We start from the raw sequence: 20,000 nt of genomic DNA, 5'->3' as shown, positions 1-20,000 counted from the left end.
CACATCAAATAGAGGATTAATAAAGTTTCATTGACTACAGTTTCCTTAGAATTGATATTTATCGTGTAATGAAATGCATCAAAGCAGATGAAATAGTAAATCTGGTAAGAAATAGAGTTTGTCAAAGTTATTTAGAGCTGACTTCAGGTAAGTCTCTTGACCTTGCTTGCCCTCCGTTTTCCCATTTATAAAATTGGAAGCTTGGTCTAGAGGATCCCTATGGTCCCTTCCAGTTCAAACATTCCATGATAATAATAGGCAATACACTATTTCGTGATTATAAATGGTCCAGAAAGGTGCATACAGCTAAAATGTCTTCAGTTAGTACCTCGCCCTGCTTGGACATTGGTGTGGCTACATGTTTCAGCTTTCTTTCTTATTTCTTCATACGCTGACACATAATGGACATCGGTAGACCTTTTGGGAGAGGGTGAGTAAAGCTTTATTTTAAACTTCTGTTTTGAGAGACCTCCATTTCTTAATAACTGTCCTTATTTGGTCATTTGGAGTCTGGTATATCTTCTGTCCTTTTCCTCCTCTTCTCTCCTGTTGGTTCTCTGTCTGTGGTGCAACGTAGATTCTCTGGCTACACTTTCCTCTGTTCCCTCTGAAGCACAAGTTTCAGATCCCTTTGCACCAGAACCTAGCCCTCCTACTATAGCTTCTGAAACTGCAACTGCTTCAGCCTCTGCCTCAACCACTACAACTGTCACTGCTGTCACTGCTGACGTGGATCTCTTTGGAGGTTAGTCGGTCACATCACGGTTTTGTCCTTTTCCTGCCAGGTTTGCTAAAATTACCTTAGAGTTAAGGTACTTAAAAATGTTTACATTATATAACAGCACGTCAGAGTGTTCCACTACTTTTTGCATGTTTATTCATATGTATTTATCTTCGCTAACTTCATCAACTTTATCTTCACTTAATTTTAGTGGTTTTAGCGCAAAGGTTGCAATGCTTTAGGCCCACTTGATTTTTCCATTTTTTTAAAGTGAGGATTTAAGTTGCTGTTAGAACCCTTGTCCTCTATATGCTCCTGCCCAGCAGTATCTATATGAAGGTGGTACCAGACCTCTCTATCATATTTAGGTGTGACTTTTTGACCACATTCACACTAGCTGAATGAATAGTACTTAGAGAATATGGAAGGGGAAGTCCTGGCTTAAGTTATTTTTTAAGATGTAAGACAAAAAATCATCTAAGAGTAGTTCAGATTTGGAAGTCTCTGAAGAGAGTTTAGGGATATGCCCATTTTTGTAACTGTAAGCTTGTTCTGTACAAGCAAAAACTTGGAGCATCTTTGGCTTTGGAACTTAGATCATCTGATACCAACACTCAAAATGCTGATGGAAAACAGGTTTAGGTCAGGCTTTGAAATGATTGCCTGAAAATATACTTTACGTGCAAATGTAAATTCTGACAGAGTTGATTTACAGCTATGAGCTTGAGTCAGGTATCTAGACTCTGGCAGCATAATATGCCCGGACCTGAGGAACCGTCTGCAGCCATTTACACATTCCCATCTGAGTGGTGCTGATGTCCACACCTGCAGAAGTGCTGATGTCAAATACATACATCGAATGGTGTTATAGTCATCATAGTTTTGTGTTTCTTCATTACCATATAACATCTTTCCCAGGGCATTTTGAGAAAATGGTAAAGAAATTGGAGGAGGCGAGTGACAGGGAGAGCAGGAGAGGTTTGGCAGGCTCTGGTGGAGTCAGTACATTCCCCAGGGAAGGTACGCTTGCACACTGCCACATGGGCTGTGCTCCCCGCCATGGCCCAGTCGCTGAGGCTGGCCGACACCAAGACAAGGAGCACTCAACTGGACACAGCGCTGCGCCCAGTGTTTCACACGAGGAAGTTGCTGCCGTCTTGCCGCGCTGCCGTTCCTATTACAGGAGAAACCATTTTTTAAAAAGTAGGGGAAGGCTCTTGAATATTTAATTAAAAATAGTCAACCACTAGCAAAAGTTAGTTTTTCAGGTACACCTCTGTAACTTCTGAGACCAAAAATTAAATTTTTAGCTTAAATTTATAAAATCAACTTCTTCACCCCCTCCTACGCCCCCCACAATTGGTATTGGGAATGAGTGGTTTCTCATAGGCTTATGTTGACAGAAAAACGTCAAGGAAGATATGGACACGATGGATAACTCTTGTGTGCTTGAACATTTCTACATCTTTAGCTGTTTAGATTTTTGTTTTTCAGTCCATTTGTAAGGAGCTTAATTGCCTTTAAGAAATCAGTCAACTCCAGCTTGCTTCCCTCATGGCTCTCTAGAATAATAAAGCCTAATATATTGCTTTGATACAGTCTTTGTGCCATCCTGCTGTTTGTGTTGATCACTTATTACTGATTTTTCTGTATTCCTCAAGCAGAAAAATCTGTGTGTTTGTAAATATTGTCATGGCTTTTTCTAACCTGAAATACAGATTTAAAAGACTAATGCTTCAGAAAGCCATCTAACTTAATGCCAAAGAATGGAGCCCTCCTTGGGATTTTACCAGTATCCTTTCTAGACATTTGGCTGTAGGTTTAGTGAGTACATCTGTAAATCTCATCACAATCATTTTTATTGATCTGGATAGTCCCACAACCTGTCTCCTGACCTCTGACAGCTATAAAATCTCTTATCATTTATGGCCAGGAGCCTATACATGTCACTGTTATGTAGCTTTCAAGGATATTCCCTAATTTCTTTCATGCTCTTTATTGATTTACAACAAATTATTTAGAGATGGGCCATGTTGTGTGGCCATTTTTTTTCTTATTCTGTATCACTAAAATGGGTGATAGAACTCTTAAATACACAAGGGCACCAGATATTTTGTTTACATGACTTTAAAACGTGCTTTTGAGGTTTTATCTAGCTTGTACAGCAGTATTAAATAGATATCTTTAGAAGTAAGTTAAAGAGCTTTAATTTCTGAAAAGTAGCTAATTAATTTCATGAGTATGAAATATTAAAACATTGAAATTTTCTATGCATTCTCATTACAAATTTGAAAAATAGGAAATGTTATCAGTTTTAAATATCCAGATTGACATTCCACCTAACATTTTAGTTATTTCAGTGTTAAGTCATTAAAAATTTTTTTTCAGAAACATTATACTTACTAAATGCTTTATTTTTTAAAGTGAACTTTTAAGAAAAAAATCTGCTTTCTGTGGTCATGCAGAACAGGACTGCAAGGTAGTATTGTGCTTTTAAAAAATCAGTAAAATTTACAGATACTGATAAAAGACAAACTTGTTTAAAATATTCTATTTTTCACTTGAAAACTTTGCTCACAGCAACACATTAGTCCGTGACAACACAGGGTTTTTCTAAGCACGGGAATGCTAAATTGATACTAATTCCTCTACACTTTTGCCAGGGTACCCTTTCAATCACCTATGTCAGTACGTGAGCAAGCCCTCATGAGGATGTAGTCTGTGGGCATGAAACCAAGTGGCTGGAAAACCAGAGAACTTAGCTCGCAAGCCTGCTTTCATTTGCACGAGTTTGTTGACAAACTAAGTTAATCAACCTTCCTTAAAACCAGAACTTAAATACAGGCACTTAAAAATAGATTTCATGTAAGAGTCTTATAACCTGGGACCTTTGGGGAAGACTGGAATAGTGACTTCCAGGCTGTTGACAATGATTGAAACCTTTGTGCCAAGTATGTGATTTAAAGATGGCTCATGTGACTGGAGAACATGGGGAGAGTTCAGGTGGGGAAAATTACAGCTAAGTAAATTTCAAATGAAATAAAAATGAAACAAAAAAATTTTCAAATGAAATTTTTAGAAAGGTAGTCACATGCTAAAAAAATTAAGAGAAAATTCTTCCTAGATTGCTAGAAGGAAAAAAAGGCTGGTCTATAGCGGCGGTATCAGGGAGATGATTTTGCTGGGGAAGGTCTGGACTGGGTACATAATTGTAGAACAGCAGGAACATGCATTTCCAGGAAATAGGACTGTTTGAAAATAAGCAGAATGTAAAAATGAACTGCAAATGGTAACAAGGGAAAGAGAACTTGATTGGAAAGAGCTTGAGTTTTCAGAACTGGAAGGATAATGCTGCCATTGATAAAGAAAGCTAGGTAGTAGAACAAGTTTTGTTTTATTTACAACAAAAAAATTCTATTACCTCTCACAGCTCTGGAGCCAACTGAGCTCTGCTGGACTGTTCTCATTCAGGGTTTCCTTCCTGGCTAGTCAGTCAGTGGCTGGGGCTGGGTTCGGCTGCAGCCTCGCTCATGCAAATCTCTCCCTCCTGGCCTGGAAGACTTATCAGACAGGACCTGGAGCAGCTGGCCTCCTGTCCTTAAGAGAAGTTCTTTTTTTTTTTTTTTTTTAAAGATTTTTATTTATTTATTTGACAGAGAGAGACACAGTGAGAAAGGGAACACAAGCAGGGGGAGTGGGAGAGGGAGAAGCAGGCTTCCCGTGGAGCAGGGAGCCTGATGCTGGGCTCAATCCCAGGACCCTGGGATCATGACCGGAGCTGAAGGCAGACGCTTAATGACTGAGCCACCCAGGTGCCCTTTAAGAGAAGTTCTGATGGGACTAGAGGAGTTTGTAATGTTTAGTTTTAAGTAACAGGAGAAGCATTAAAAGGGGATGACAGGGAAGAAAAAAACCTTTTCTGAGGACATGGTTACAAATATGGGTTTCACCTACTTACACGTAGGTGAAAACTGGTAGGTAATTGAAGAGGCCAGCCCATGGGTATTTACTTGACCCCCAACACTGATATAACTGGTGTTTATTCCATCCAACAAGGACGGAACGGTAGAGTGTGGCGTGGCTCTTGACGGTGCAGCATAATAGCTAAACACACAAACCTCCGTCCATTGACGACCAAATCCTGACACCACCATTTGCCTGTTTGGTGACCTTGGTCAAGTCACTCGGACTCCCCAAGCTTCTGTTCTTATCTACGAAGTGGAGATAATAGAACCTATATTGTGAGATAGTTACAGGAATTAAATTTAATAATGTCCATAAAGTATTTACACAGTGGTGCATACTCACTAGTGACTGCTATGACCATTTTTACTAGTTCTAGTATTATTAGCCTTGGTTCAAGGTTTTATGGGAATAAAAAGAAAGAAAACAGACCTGACTTGTGGCAAAATACTTTCAGCCCTGCCAACCTCCTCTTACACTCTCTTGTGTTCTGCCCTGGTTCTTAGGGTTTTCATATTGCTCTAAGCCCTCTATTACAGTGGCCTTAGCATTGCATCTGGGGAAGCAAGCCTGGCCTAGCCACACTCCAGTATTATTTGGCCTCTCCCCTGACAGACCCTTGCTCCGAAAACATACTCATCCTTGTGTAGCTGAGGGAAGCAAGCAGATCAAATAAATCTGTAAGATATGAATAACTGATTGTCTCATTGTGTCTTCTAAGGATATTTGTGTTCTTCTTTTTTTTTTTTTTAATTTTATTATGTTATGTTAGTCACCATACATCATTAGTTTTTGATGTGGCGATCCACGATCCATTGTTTTCGTATAACACCCAATGCTCCATGCGGTACGTGACCTCCTTAGGATATTTGTGTTCTTGTAAAGGGCCTTTCAACCCAAGTGACCAATTTATTGTTGTTGTTCCACTTAATGCCGGGCCTCAGGACAGGAAGGCAGGAAAGTCTGTTTCATACTAAGATCAGTTTCGAACATGCTGGGTTAAACTCAGAGACAAGTGCCTTCACTATAGGACTTCCTAGAGCCTAATGTATACTACGTAAATCTCCAAGAAAAGGGATATTCTGTGTAGCATTTCACAAGCATATATGATAAATCCTTAACAGCCAGAGGAACGGTGTTCTAGGGGACACTTGTAGATATTGTGGAAGGCAGTATTTTAGGATGAGAAGTCTAGCAGGTAAGTGGCAGGTTCTAGGTGGATATTTCCAGGAATTTCTTCTCAGCAAATCATGCTAATGATAGCTTCATTCTTTTGTACTTTCGAGCTATAGAATCTCTTTGAATACTCCAGGATATTTTTTACCAAATTAACATGGTTTACTGACAGAAACACATTGGGTGCTGTTTGTACACATCAGCCATTTATATATTGGGCATTTATAAACTGGGGCTGCCTGTATGTTAATGGATTTTCTGCTATACATAGTGATACGCTTATAGTCTTAAAGCATGAAACTATGTTTTTAGTTTGTTGAAAATAGATCATTTTCTAAATAATGAGAGGAATACAATATTTTAAAACAACGATAAATTTAAGTTGAAGTAAAGGCATTATAGTGTCATCCCCTAGTTTTGTTATCTATTTCCTTAAATCCTTAGTTGTATCTGAAAATGTTTTTCAAGGATAACAAAGACTTAACTTTCTTATGAATACTTAGTAAACCTTTCATGTTAACAGTGTTTATGCCTGTACTAGACCATAAAACTTTTTTAAACTATAATTATTTGTTTACATTACCATCGTATGTTTAATTTTATTGCCATTAAAGAAGACATCTATGTTTGGTAGAAACCACCAGTCAAAGAGACATCATAGTAACATAGTGAATAAGTGTTCACCAGCCATGAAAGATTAATGTCTTAAATCACTTAATAAAGTTATTTTCTGTGTTTTAATTTTCACATCCATTAATTTCTAATGTTACATAAAACATGCTTCTCCGAGCCCTTATACAATGGGAATCGTGTTACCTGATGGATCCTAACAGGCCTCAGCAGTATGAACGCTGTACCACTTGCATGTAACTAACACGAAGGAGCCAAAGAATCACGATTTTGTGACCGCCAACAGTGCATGGGCCGTAAGAATGCATTTGAAGAAATTCATGTTGTATAAGGGAGCCTTTTCTGCAATTTAACTTGGTTCTTTTACTATATTTTCTTCTCTTTTTATTCCTTTAATTTGTGTTGTTTTAAAAACCGCACCCAAGATGCCTTTGCAGCTTCTCCCGGGGAGGCCCCTGCAGCATCCGAAGGGGCCGCCGCGCCAGCGACCCCAGCCCCCGTAGCCGCCGCACTTGATGCATGCTCAGGAAATGGTGGGTCCATAGTCGCGAGCAAGTCTGTTGTTTTCTCTGTCCCCATGTGAAACTCCCGTAGTGAGATGTGGCCATATGTTCTTCTGACTTTAATTTCTTCTGAGTATAAAGGATCATTCATCATAACTGAATCAGTAGCGCCGGCACTTAAAACATTAAGACGACCAAATGCATACTTATCAAAATTGACAATTTCTCAAGATTGACAATTTTTGTCAGTGCAAGTATGCTCTCTTAATGTTTTTTTGATCCCCTCCTGCTGGATTGTACTCTTCTGTAGCACTGAGTTCTACTATATAGGTATGTTTTAGTGAATTTTCAAAGCTACCAAATTGCCCAGATGGAGGATTTGAAGAACAATCTCTAATCCTAGACCGTAGGCTCATCTAACATTGAAGCGTTTTAGTTTTTTAACTTGTGTTACCTACTAAATTTTCTTTTTTTTTTTTTTATAAAAACATCCTAATCACTGACCGTTGCTAATAGGATAGTAGTTCAGTCCAGGCAGCCTAATGCCTAGCTAGTGTGTGAATATCTGCGTAAGGTGTCTCTTACCCATAGTTATGATGCCTCTCTCTCTCTCTCTCTCTCGTCTCTTTCCTTACTGATGCTACATGTGTGTCTCCACCTTCCTTTTCCAAAAGACCCCTTTGCCCCGTCTGAAGGTAGTGCAGAGGCTGCACCCGAGCTGGACCTCTTTGCAATGAAGCCACCTGAGACCAGTGTTCCTGTAGTTACCCCTACAGCTAGCACAGCCCCTCCGGTTCCCGCCACTGCTCCTTCTCCTGCTCCCGCTGTCGCAGCTGCCACCGCGGCCACCGCCGCCCCCGCCACCACCTCAGCCACCGCCACCGCCGCTCCTCCTGCTCTAGATATCTTTGGTGGTAATGTTTCGTTGTTGTTGAACTCTCTCCCTCGGGTGGATTGAATTCTGGTACCTGAGATGCCCTGCGCACACAACTGTTACTGCATGACAACTGGGTCAACCCCATGCCGCCTATTTCGGAATTCTCCCCCGTGCTGATGCACAACTGGGAGGTGATGCTGTGTCAGGCTGGTCTGCCCAGTAGAGTAAAGGCATGTGTTCTTGGTCTTAGATTTGTTTGAGGCCCCTCCGGAAGTCGCCGCGGCGCCTAAGCCGGATGCTGCTCCTAGCATAGACCTGTTTGGTACAGGTAAAACCAAAGCCACCCTTTTTTTTTTTGAACATTAGTTCCCCCCTCCCCGATGTTTTGATGACTGAACTCTTGATGCTCCCCTGTGATAATGCATTTGTTAGATATTGAACTCTGATTTCCGCTTTCTACTTACCTCTGCTTGGTTTTGGTTTGTTTCACTTTGGGAAGACGCTTTCTCCTCTCCACCACAAGGGGCCTCTCCTGTGCCTGAGAGCTCGCTCACTGCTGACCTCTTATCCGGTGAGTGCTTCTGCCAAGGCCAAGCCTTCTGAGATGTCTGGTGGGGGTTGTGTGTGGAGAGGCGGACACGAAGACGTGCAGGTTTGTCTGGAGTTCTTTTAAACTCAAAATTCACTTGGAAAAGAAAAAAAAAAAATCTCATTTTGGCCCATCACCAACCGATGAGGTTCATAATTTCCAATCTAATGCTGGTGAAAAGAGACAACTCCCCCCACCCACCCGCGCTAAAACCTCTGAGTTCAAGAAGTCAAATGTTATTTTCTTTGGGAAAGTGTATATTTTTAAATCCATTTGCTTTGTCTTAACTGTTAAGACTGTCTGCGATCTTACTGCCCGCTGTTAAACACGAAATCCCAGGAAGCCATCTGTCAAGGCTCATGCATGGCTTTATTTTCCCTTGGGTGACGTGTGATTTTTCCTGTTGTGTGCTTCACTGCAGTGGATGCATTTGCAGTACCGTCTCCTGCAACCACTGCCTCTCCAGCAAAGGTGGATTCTTCAGGCGTGATAGACCTTTTTGGGGGTGCGTACCTCTCCTCCTTCAACATGTAAACAATCTTTATTTTTTTCCTCCCTCAATTTCTACATCTTCTCTTTCATTATATTCCATCATTCTTTCTTTTGACTCTGAAGTTATTTCCATCTCTTAACTGTAAACTTAAGTTTTTAAGATCTTTCCCATTGCTTTGCCATCATCATCTTCATCCTCATCAGTTCATCATAATTTTCAATGCATGGCCTAACAGAACCAGATCATTTTTCATTTGAAGTCTTTGTGTTTTTAACTTTCTGTTCATCCTAATGTAGAATCAGCTGGTTGGAATTTCCTTCTACTGTTCTTCCTTGGTGAACCTGATCTATTGGCTAAATCGGCATTTCTAAGTTCTTAAAAGCAATATAAACGTTAACTAGATAATTTAGAATTGAAAACAAGCCAGTCGAAACTGAAAACATAAGCTGTACAGCCATACATTATTCTGTAGGGTTTATTGAGCTTAATGTTTTAAAATCTTCCCAGAGAACTAGAAGATGTTTCACTGGTTTAAATGTATTTTCCCCTTACTTTATATGTTATCTGACGGCAGGGAGATGTACTGAACTAACTCTTGCACTACTCATTAGGGTGATGCATTTAAAGTCATTTAGTAGCAGTAAATTTATAGGGAAACGTACAGATTTGAAGTGATTTCTTCATGAACATCCACAAATGTGTATGCCCCGGGCTCAAATGCCATTCTTAGCAAGTTAAACCACACTGAGTACCTTACCTACTGTATGTAGAAGCATCATGGTATGTGCCATAAGGGGTACAATGGTGTCACAGTCTCTGACATTCAGAGCTCAAAACTTGTGGCAAATAAACACTGAACTCTGATAAATGGGTACAAGTGGAGCTGCTGCTGCTGCTTGAATTAAGTCTGTTAATTTTTTTTCTAAGTTTAATAGAGTTCTAAATGGGAAAATTCCATTGTATTGCCTTCGGGCAAAATTTTTTAAACCTTGGTCCTATTTTAAGAGATGTCAGGATTTAGTCCAAAACTTTTATTCTTTAAAAAAGAATTGTCTTACAAAGGGGTGTTAATCTGAAATATTCTAGAATTCTTTTTTGAGAGAATAAACTGGTCAGAGCATAATTCAGCTCACTCAATCATTTCAGTTATCCACAGGTGACAAGCTCACCACACAGTGTCATGTCTATGCATTTCTTGGCAAAACACTTAATTTACTTACTGTACTTACTGTTTACATTCTTTTACTTTTTTGCTGCATAATGGATAATGGGTAGATGCATTTGGAAGTAGTGCTTCTGAACCCCAACCTGCACCTCAGGCTGCTTCTAGTTCATCAGCATCGGCAGACCTACTAGCTGGTAATTAATTAAATTAAAGTAAAATGGTATTTTGTGGAAGTTAAGTTTGACTGTATCTTTATAAGTAACAGATATGTAAATTTCACGGTGCATGTTTTCTTTCCCTTTTGAGACATAAAATTGAAAAACGAGGCACTGTCTGATAGAAGGTTATTTCCTAGGATTTTATTAAATGAGTATTAAAATCACAGTCGTATACAAGTCACCCCTGTGGTTCCTGGGATGTTCCTAAATGCCTTACTTTCAGTTAGCCATTTCTTTTTGTTTACTAAAAAAGTAATGTGCTTATGTAGCGAATTTTATCTTGTATTGCCTGTGCCCATTTTTTAAGGAATTTCTGTGGAAAGATACCATTATGTTTGACAATTGATTCTGTAACATGAATCACTCTAGGAGAAACTGTCAGATTTCTACCGGGGTTGAAGCTGCTGCTACCTGTGCCACTTTTTTAACTAGTTGGGGGTTTTTTTGTTTTGTTTTGTTTTTGTTTTGTTTTGTTTTTAATCTGAAAACCTCTAGAGAGAGATCCCAGTTCAACAAGGACATAGTGTGGAGTAGTCTGGTCCAAGATGCCTAGGATTATTGCTTATTGCCAGGATGGGATAGATAACATAAAAGGGAACATTTCAAAGACTCAAAGATAGTAAAAGTCAACTATCAGACTTCCCTGGAGACTGGGCGAAGAGTGCTTAATGATAGCTGCATGAGAAATTACTGTTTTTACAGGCAAAGCGTTTGCCATTTGCGAGACTGCAGTCGTCCATTTCAGGCTCAGGTTATCAGTCAGACTCACAAGACACTGCTGGCTTACCTCACCCTGACTTTACTGAGAAGGGGACGCAACAGGAAATGCGGCGGTGGCCTCACAGAGGCCTCAGATACTCAGATGCAGCTTCCAGTGCCCCTCCCCAGGCACCACAAGGGATGCATTTTAGTCATGAGGTTGGCAGGGGACTGATGAGGGTGTGGGTCATGTCGGCACAAGGAAGTTGCCATGTTTAAATTTCCTGCTTTTCATGTTACCCTTGAAAGAGTTAGCGGCCGGGTCTTATTTTTTCATGTAATGAACGGTCCTGGCCAGCTACGGCAGGCACAGAACATCCATTCCTGGATTAGTAATGCGTGATGACCTCACGAAAGGACGCTTGTCACCTTTCAGTAGTGTAGGAAGTTTGGTATGAGGTCCAGTCTTCTCTCAAGAGGCCGGCAAGGGTAAGCACAGCCCAGCTGCTACCCTCCCCTTTCATCGCTCATTCAGACTGGCTACTTGGCCGTCTTTTTTTTTTTTTTGAAGATTTTATTTATTTATTTGACACAGAGAGAGAGCACAAGCAGAGGGGAGCGGCAGGCAGAGGGAGAGTGAGAAGCAGGCAGAGGGAGGGGGAGAAGCAGGCTCCCCACTGAGCAGGGAGCCCAACGCGAGGCTCCATCCCAGGACCCTGGAATCATAACCTGAGCCGAAGGCAGACACTTAACCGATGGAGCCACCCAGGCGCCACTTGGCCATCTTTCTTAGGGGCAACAGTGGTTCATCTGTGTTTGTCCTCTCCTCTCCAGACTACCCTGGCTAAATATGACACTCCTGGTTGCTGAATCCACTTCATACCAGTGACTGCCAGCTGGTATTTTCCTGAATGGTGAAGAACTGGGGTTCCACTGTAATGTCGCTGTGGACTTTGGAAGCTGCAAATACGATAAGAGGCAGGGCACTTAACACAAAACACAGCTCTCAAACTCCTCTTCAGATACACCAGCTAAAAACTTAGACGTTTGAGGGGCGCCTGGGTGGCTCAGCCGTTAAGCGTCTGCCTTCGGCTCAGGTCATGATCCCGGGGTCCTGGGATCGAGCCCCGCATCGAGCCCCGCATCGGGCTCCCTGCTCTGCTGGAAGCCTGCTTCTCCCTCTCCCACTCCCCCTGCTTGTGTTCCGTCTCTCGCTGTGTCTCTCTCTGTCAAATAAATAAATAAAAATCTTTAAAAAAAAAAACTTAGACGTTTGAGATATATAGATTACTGGATGACAGACATAAAAATGGATTATTAAGGGAGATTAGATGTATTATGCCTAACTTCTGAGGTTGACGTCAAACAGGAAAACCATGTTCTTCAATAATAGACATGATTCTGGGGTGACTGTACCATAGATTTGTACTAGTATAGGAATGTGCCACATCCTATCTTTAATTCCAAAGGCAGGGAATAATATGAGCCCTTTGTAGTTTTGCATTCTCTGTTAACCAAATGACACAGATGACTTTTTAGCAGAGCCACAGAGGTCTTTGAACTGGTTTAAAATATAAAAATGTTCAGTGTGGAGTTAATAACTAATAATATCCACTGAATGGGAAGATCTACAGAGAACCAATTCTTTCATACTCTGGGGTGGAGGGAGCAGTTTGAAACGTGTCGGAAAAAAGGGTATTAGTTCTAGAAATATTGACTGTCTCAGATTGATCTTAGGAAATGGAATGTGTTAACAGCTGATTATATTACAGAGTAATTGAGATGACATCATCTTTTACATAATGGAACGAATCTGAGTGTGAAAGTGGTCTGTGTGGGAGTGTGTTTATCTACCAGTGGTTTTAAAATTTCACTCTCCTGACCCAAGTGATATATCAACTGTGACTGTCAGTTTTGATATGTCTGTTAATAGAACTTCCTTAAGTGTGTTGGCTGTTCCCTTTAGGAAGGTAGATTCATAAGACTACCTGTGACAAAAGGCAGTGTATCTGTAGATGGTTGAGCACTTGAAGAGAGACGGCGATTTAGTTATAGTGTAAGACAGTCCAAATATGCCTGTAGGATATCCAGAAGCCTACTGATTGTTACCTTCAATTCCATAGAACATCTTCCTTAGTATAATTTAGAACCATATAGAAAGAAAGAGTAGTGGTTTGGGTTTTCGTATTACTTACCTCTATTCCAGGCCTCTAAAACTTTTCACTTAACAGGAGGAGTTTCCTTATTAATGTCTATAATTTTCCTATTTAACCTTTCATTCAGAGTATAGCAATAGGTTTTTTTTCTTTAAGACAATCAGTTGGTTATTTTGTATCACTTACAGCTTTTTAATTAGTCTAGATTTGTGAGGGAGGCACCTACTTCATAAGAACTGAGTATAATGGGAAAAAGTCATCTTTCTAGATCTCTGTCAAGTTTATAAGCCTGCAGGAAGAGTACAACTCTGGAGTCATTCCTGGCTATGGAAAAGACGCCATGTAGTATTGTGGCGAAAAACCCAAGCTCTGGAAGATTGCTGTGTGGAATCCTGGCTCTCGTTTGCCATCATTTGACCTTGGACAGATTATTTAACTTCTCTGGCCTCAGCGTTTTCATCTGTAAAACTTCACAGAGTTGTGAGGATTAAATGAGCTAATATATGGTTTGGTTTGAACAATATAAACCTGCTGTTTTTGTGGGACCAAAAGGGTCAAATATTAGCAATCCATATGGTTCATAACGTTCAACCTAAAAAAAAATATGCTTAGAATTGTGCCCCTGGTGGTACGTGGTGAGCCTCATGCCAGTGTTGGCTTTACCTTCACTTTGTTAGAGAAGTCACTAATTTTTTTTCATTATTCACCTATGGACATGATCTACTTATCTTATGAAACTCAGTAGTACTAAGCAGATGAGCCTTATGTAAATGTCGTTTTTCTCTTTCTATCACTCAATCCTGGGTGGATATGTCACCTTTCCTTTGCATCCCTTTTTCCAGTCATGGAAAGATAGGATTGAATCAGATGATCAGAAGGCTTTTTCCAACACTAATATGCTGTGATTCTAGAATAAATTGTCTCTTCTTGGTCAAGTTTGAAGAAACTGAGAGTCAAGAAAAGTTGTTTCCACATTCACCTATAACAAAGAGAACCACACCATAGAAAAATTGCCTAAATTAACCACAGCCATATTCCAACTTGAGGTGTGGGATGTTTCCCAAAAGTCAGCTTTAACACAGCCATCAATCTCCCTAAAACCAAGCAATCCCGTCCACAAAAATACTTCTAGCCCATTTTTGCTTCATAATATCAGTTCTTAAAGATCTGGAGAATGTCTTTTCTTCAGTAAGGAAAGCTACATAATGCCTATGTCACTAAAATACTAAAATTACGTCAGGGTAGCCACTGTGAACTTTAAAGACCATCCTCTATTAGGTAACAGTTTTCCAAATTGCATTTTTTTCATACATATACAAGAAAAGCCTAAACTTGTATCATTATCAGTGTCTGGGAGCAGCATGACTTGAACGTTATTGCCTGCTTTAGAAAACAATAGCCGGAGAATTTCAGTGGAAGTCATTTTCAGACTTATAAATGAGTTCTATAGAATGAAAGTTTAAGGATTTTTTTTTTAAGCATTCTTTATGTTTTTGCAAGCAGTTTGTGAACAAGAAGATGTGGCTAGATTAGAAAGGAATATTTATACCCAAACTGAGTATAGAAAAGACTTCTGGAAGTAACAAATTCTTTGGTAATAGAACATCTTCCATTGTCTTACTGAGAAATTGCTGCCTTCACTGGTTGTGTGTTTTATACAGAAACAGTACAGAGTGAGCTTTGCTTCTGCTTCTATCTGTCGTTTGAGAGAAATTATTTGCTTCCAGCCTTCAAAAGGTAAATAATTTGAAGGCTGGTTACTTTACAATGGAATTTGATTTCTCCCCACCTTTTATATTCAGAAGTATCTTTATTCAGTAAATATTAATTCAGTGTTTTAGGCATTATGCTGAATATTAGTGAAAAACAGGAGAAGACAGTTCCTGACACCAAAAAGCCATCCCTGAAGCAGAGGCTGGGATGGAAATAAGGACATGTGATGGGAATGGGATGGAGCTGTGTATCAGATGCAGAGGACCCAAGAGCAGAGCATGTAACACACATATTTGCAGTGGGAGGGGCGGGCATAGCTGTGGCTAATAGCAGTGGGTGACAGTTTCAGTCCAAGAGGCCCTCCTGGAGTGAGCATCTGACTCCCCGTGATGGTGTTAGGGATGCAACCTAGTTTGCAGGCAGGGGAACAAAGAAGAACTTGATTGCTGTACAAAGGAATCTGCATTACATGAATCTGAAAGTTATGGAGAGCCAGTGAAGGACGTTAGAGAAGTAACTTTGCCAACGTTTTCTACTCAGAAAGATCACTCTAGCTGCACGGCAGAGACTAGATTGGAGGAAGTCCAGACTAGATGCAGGAAGCCCCTCTGGGTGGCTGTTTATAAATCCTGAGAACTGATCTGGGGGAGCCCACATTTAGCAGGAGCAGCAATGGGACTAGAACAGGTATGAAAGTTATTAAGGAGGATTTGGTGGCAAAGTGCATGCATATTTTTCTGATTTGTATTTTATTATTACACTGAGCCAATGTGTACAACTAAGCATTTTCTAGCTACCCAGTATTGTGCTTTGAAGAAACAAAATTTTGATATAATGAAATTATCTCAGTTTTAACCCTAGTGAGACTTTTTTAGCTTTAGGTAGCTAGGTCCATTGTAATAATAGACTTGGTTGCCACAGGTTCTCTTAACAAGAGTATATATTCTTAAGTGCTATCTTGTTTCTAACGAACTTCGATCTCATTAATACATGACAAAACTGGCTGTTTCCGGAGAGAAGTGGGGGGGGGTGAAATAGGTGATGGGGATTAAAGAGTAATTTATCATGATGAGCACTGAGTCACGTATCGAGTTGTTGATTCACTGTACTGTACACCTGAAACACTAGTGTAACACTGAATGTTGTACTTGATTTTAAAAACTAAATGAAAATCTTCTAAAAATACATGACAGATACCAAGGCACATGAAAAACTTTTAAAAAACTAACTTCCCAGTTTTACTGACTTCTCATCTATCTACATGCATTCAATCCCTCCTCAGTCTCCTATAATTTGTCCTGTTTTCCTGACCTTTACCTACCTTTAGTTGTTTCTGCTTATATTTTTCTGGAACTGTGTTTTTCCCAGGATTTGGGGGTTCTTTTATGGCCCCTTCTCCATCACCAGTGACTCCAGCTCAGAATAACCTGCTACAGCCCAACTTTGAGGCAGCTTTTGGAACAACACCTTCAACTTCTAGCAGCAGCTCCTTTGATCCGTCAGGTAAGGCAGTGATTTTTCAGATGTTCATTTTTTCTGATTGTGTAATAGCCCACCTAAGGTTAGTATGATATCAGGAATCTTACAAGCAGATACTGAGTGGTGACCTGGTTTTACAACTTTAGTAAGTCTCTTATTCTGTATTTTAAGTGAATGTTTTCAGTACATTTTGGAAGATTTAAGGATAACCTGTAATCCTTTTCTGTGTTTCTGTTTTGATTTTTAGCAGAAATCTAACACCACACACACCATCTGTTTGCATGAGCTTCCATGCACGTGGTTTAGAGGTGGTTAAGGGAAAACAAACACTTTACACAGTATCTAGGTGTGTGGACACTCCCACTGCTTTGCTTACACCCTCTGAAGCTTGCATGGCCCTCGGTTTTATGAAGTTGGGACACAAGTAGTATTCTTTGCCTGCCTTTAATCTTTCATCCTGCTGTCATTTTGTTTGTATTCTCTTCCATTCTACTCTTCCCATGCTGGGTCCTTACTACAAATTTTCAATTGGTGAGTTTTTGGCAATTAAATGTGTTTCAGAAAACACCCTAAATATATCCCCTGCCTGACAATTTGGTTGCTTCTATTGCCAGTGCTGTCTTTTTCCAACTTAGAATTATTGTACAGTAGTGTTGATGATAAATGTTCGAAGTTTTTTAATGAAAATTAACGACAAAAATTTTGACATGGATAAGATATTAACGTCAATTTATGCAAATCCTCTGAGTCTGTATTTTGAATGGTCTTTCTGTATTCTAGGAACTAAGCAAGTTGGTAATTGGTTATATGGTGATCAGGAGCCACCAATAACAGCATGATTCCCAATAGTTAAAATAGTTTTCCCTTTAAACATCCCTTTAAAGTTAGAACCAAAATTGACTGCTTATAATGAGGGGGGGTCAAAATTTTTACTTCTAAAATATGGTCAACTGTTTTTCAGATACTTATTACTACATCCTGCCCAGTAGATCAGGTTTTATTCCAACACCGACTTCATAGGAAACCAGGAGATCCAGCCTTCTTTTCTCATTTAAGAATTGTTTTAAAGATAAGCATTGTAGAGAAAAAAGATAAGCATTGTAGGATTTGAGAGTAAATTATTTAGGCTTTGCTGTAAATTACTACCATTTTCAATAAAAAGCATTTCAGCGATTGTTTTTGATAAGCGTATCAGTGGCTACCACTTACTGACTGCCTGCATAGAGCAGGCATTATAATAAAGACATATATATTATCTAATTTAATCTTCACAGCAAAACCATGTGGTAGTAGTACCCTCCCCATTTATAGATAGAAAACTAAAGCTCAGGTGGTAACTTTCTCAAAGTCACACAGGTAGTGAGGCATGCAACTAAATTTGAGCCTAATTCCAACCCCCAAATCTGTGCTCTTTCCTGTACATTACACAGATTTTTTTTTCCATCTTTGTTTATGTGTACTAGTATTTCTGTACTTTATGAGTAGACATATGTAGAAATGTTCTTCTTGGTGTTATAGTCATAAAAAGTATGGATGACATGCCCTCTTTTGTAAGATTGTATATTCACTTGTTTTATCGTTTTTCAGAAGATAATTTCCCTTTAATTTTGCATATGGCCTTTTTTTCCCCCCTAAGCATTCTGAACCTGGTCTATTTGATTTCCAGTGTTTGATGGTCTAGGTGATCTACTGATGCCAACCATGGCACCAGCCGGGCAGCCTGCACCCATTTCAATGGTACCCCCCAGTCCAGCTATGGCAGCAAGCAAAGCCCTTGGGAGTGACCTTGACTCATCTCTTGCCAGCTTAGTAGGCAGTGAGTAATACAGTTTTTGTTTTGATTTGTTTTTTACTGCATCATATGCAAATTTTTTTCTCTATCTCTTTATATGTATTTTTTTCTGGATTCACTTGTGGGTGAGTATATCAAGGAGTAGACAGAAATTCTTAGTGCTTTACCCAGTACAGTTCCTTGGAAGATGAACAGTGTGCCATTGTCTCACAAGCTGTTCCCAGGCCATTTTTTAATCTAAATTACTACAGGTATAATTAGCATATGAAAGTGTGAAACCAAGTGCATTATGTATAGTAAGTACTTAATTTTTCATTACACTTGGAAATAAGAACATAGAGTAACTTAAATATTGACAATTGAGCATCCATGTGAGTTTTTTTTTAAGATTTTATTTATTTATTTGACAGAGACAGAGAGGGAACACAAGTGGGGGGAGTGGGAGAGGTAGAAGCAGGCTTCCTGCTGAACAGGGAGCCTGATGCGGGGCTTGATCCCAGGAAGGCAGACGCTTAACCGACTGAGCCACCCAGGTGCCCCCATCCATGTGAATTTAAGTTACTCACTGAACAAATATTTATTGAGTACCAAGCACTCTTCCAGGTTCTAAAGATAAATCAGCAAACAGAATAGGTATAAATTTCTGTTCTTAGGGTACTCAGCAAGGGGAGAGACAAACAAACATTTTCAAATAAATTCTGTAGTATGTTAGATCATATAAGCACTATGGAGAAGAAACAGACCAGGCAAGGAGGAATTGGAAATGCTGCAGAATGGGAGTTAGAGTAGGTCTCGCTGAGAAGGTACAGTTTGAGCAACGATTTGAAGATAAAAGGATGAGCCACATGGATATCTGAAGGAGAATATTTGCAGGCAAAGGAGACAGCCAGTGCAAAGGCACTGGGGCAGAAAACTGCCTGGTATGTTCAAGGAACAACAAGGAGACCAGAGGCTGGAGATGGACAAGTGAAGGAGAGAGTCCTAGGAGATGAGGGCAGCTGGTATAAAGATTGACCTTTTCTTTTAACTCTGAATTTGATTCTTCATTAAGGTGAATGGGTTCACCACTGCAGATACCTTTCACTTTTCTCAAGGCTTTAAAAGGTCCTTGATACAGACTTTTTTCCCTATGAATTATCCAGTGGACATACTTTTGCTTCCCATTCATTGTTCCTGGTCTGGACATCCATGAAAATGCTTTGATGACACCCATGGAGAGGTTATTTGAGTATTTGTTCCTACTCTAAAATTTCATCTCACTGAAGGATGGTTGCCAGTGGTAACTGCTTTTACTGGCATTCTAATGTGTCATCCAGATTCTCCTTTAGAAATAAGGGATTTATACCTCTTAACTGCTGAGAGTGCATTTTTTATTGCAAATGGTAGTAAGAGAGAATATTTTTGAGTAATTAAATTGCTATGTGTCCTGATTATAGTAATGATTACATGAATTCATGTATTTGTCAAAATTTATAGAAATGTAACAACTCACCTCCCCCCAAGAAAACACTGATTTTCACTATAGGTAAACATTTTTTTAATTAAAGTATCTTCTGGGGCACCTGGGTGACTCAGTCAGTTAAGTCTCTGACTGTTGATTTCAGTTCAGGTCATGATCTCAGGGTTGTGGGATCAAGCCTTGCGTCACTTAGGATTCTGTCTCCCTCTCTCTCCCCTCCCCTCCCCTCCCTCTTGTGCTCTCTCTCTCTCTCTAAGATGATAATAATAATAATAATATAATTAAAATATCTTCCAAAACTGAAAAAAATTATCTACATACTCCCTACCAATATTCTAGTTTGCTTTTTTACAGAAATTGACAAGCT

The 20,000-nt window shown here is 39.8% G+C and overlaps 1 protein-coding gene across 1 annotated transcript in view; it reads left to right on the top strand.

Annotated features, from left to right (window-relative positions):
• SNAP91 (synaptosome associated protein 91) overlaps positions 1-20,000 on the top strand; it is a 143,521-nt gene that overhangs the window by 99,825 nt on the left and 23,696 nt on the right. Inside the window, exons 14-23 of the mRNA XM_054505455.2 lie at positions 416-430; positions 578-745; positions 6,916-7,023; positions 7,668-7,907; positions 8,121-8,198; positions 8,370-8,441; positions 8,881-8,964; positions 10,228-10,311; positions 16,272-16,406; positions 18,049-18,198. Of these exons, the coding sequence (XP_054361430.2) occupies positions 416-430; positions 578-745; positions 6,916-7,023; positions 7,668-7,907; positions 8,121-8,198; positions 8,370-8,441; positions 8,881-8,964; positions 10,228-10,311; positions 16,272-16,406; positions 18,049-18,198 (1,134 nt within the window). The remainder of the gene's footprint in view (positions 1-415; positions 431-577; positions 746-6,915; positions 7,024-7,667; positions 7,908-8,120; positions 8,199-8,369; positions 8,442-8,880; positions 8,965-10,227; positions 10,312-16,271; positions 16,407-18,048; positions 18,199-20,000) is intronic.

Source organism: Mirounga angustirostris, unplaced genomic scaffold (genome assembly GCF_029215605.1).
Source record: "Mirounga angustirostris isolate CCGP_5_RB_7025 unplaced genomic scaffold, mMirAng1.0.hap1 SCAF_8, whole genome shotgun sequence".
Lineage (NCBI taxonomy): Eukaryota > Metazoa > Chordata > Mammalia > Carnivora > Phocidae > Mirounga > Mirounga angustirostris.
The sequence above is the reverse complement of the archived record's forward strand: the minus strand, read 5'-3'. Positions and strand labels throughout refer to the sequence as shown.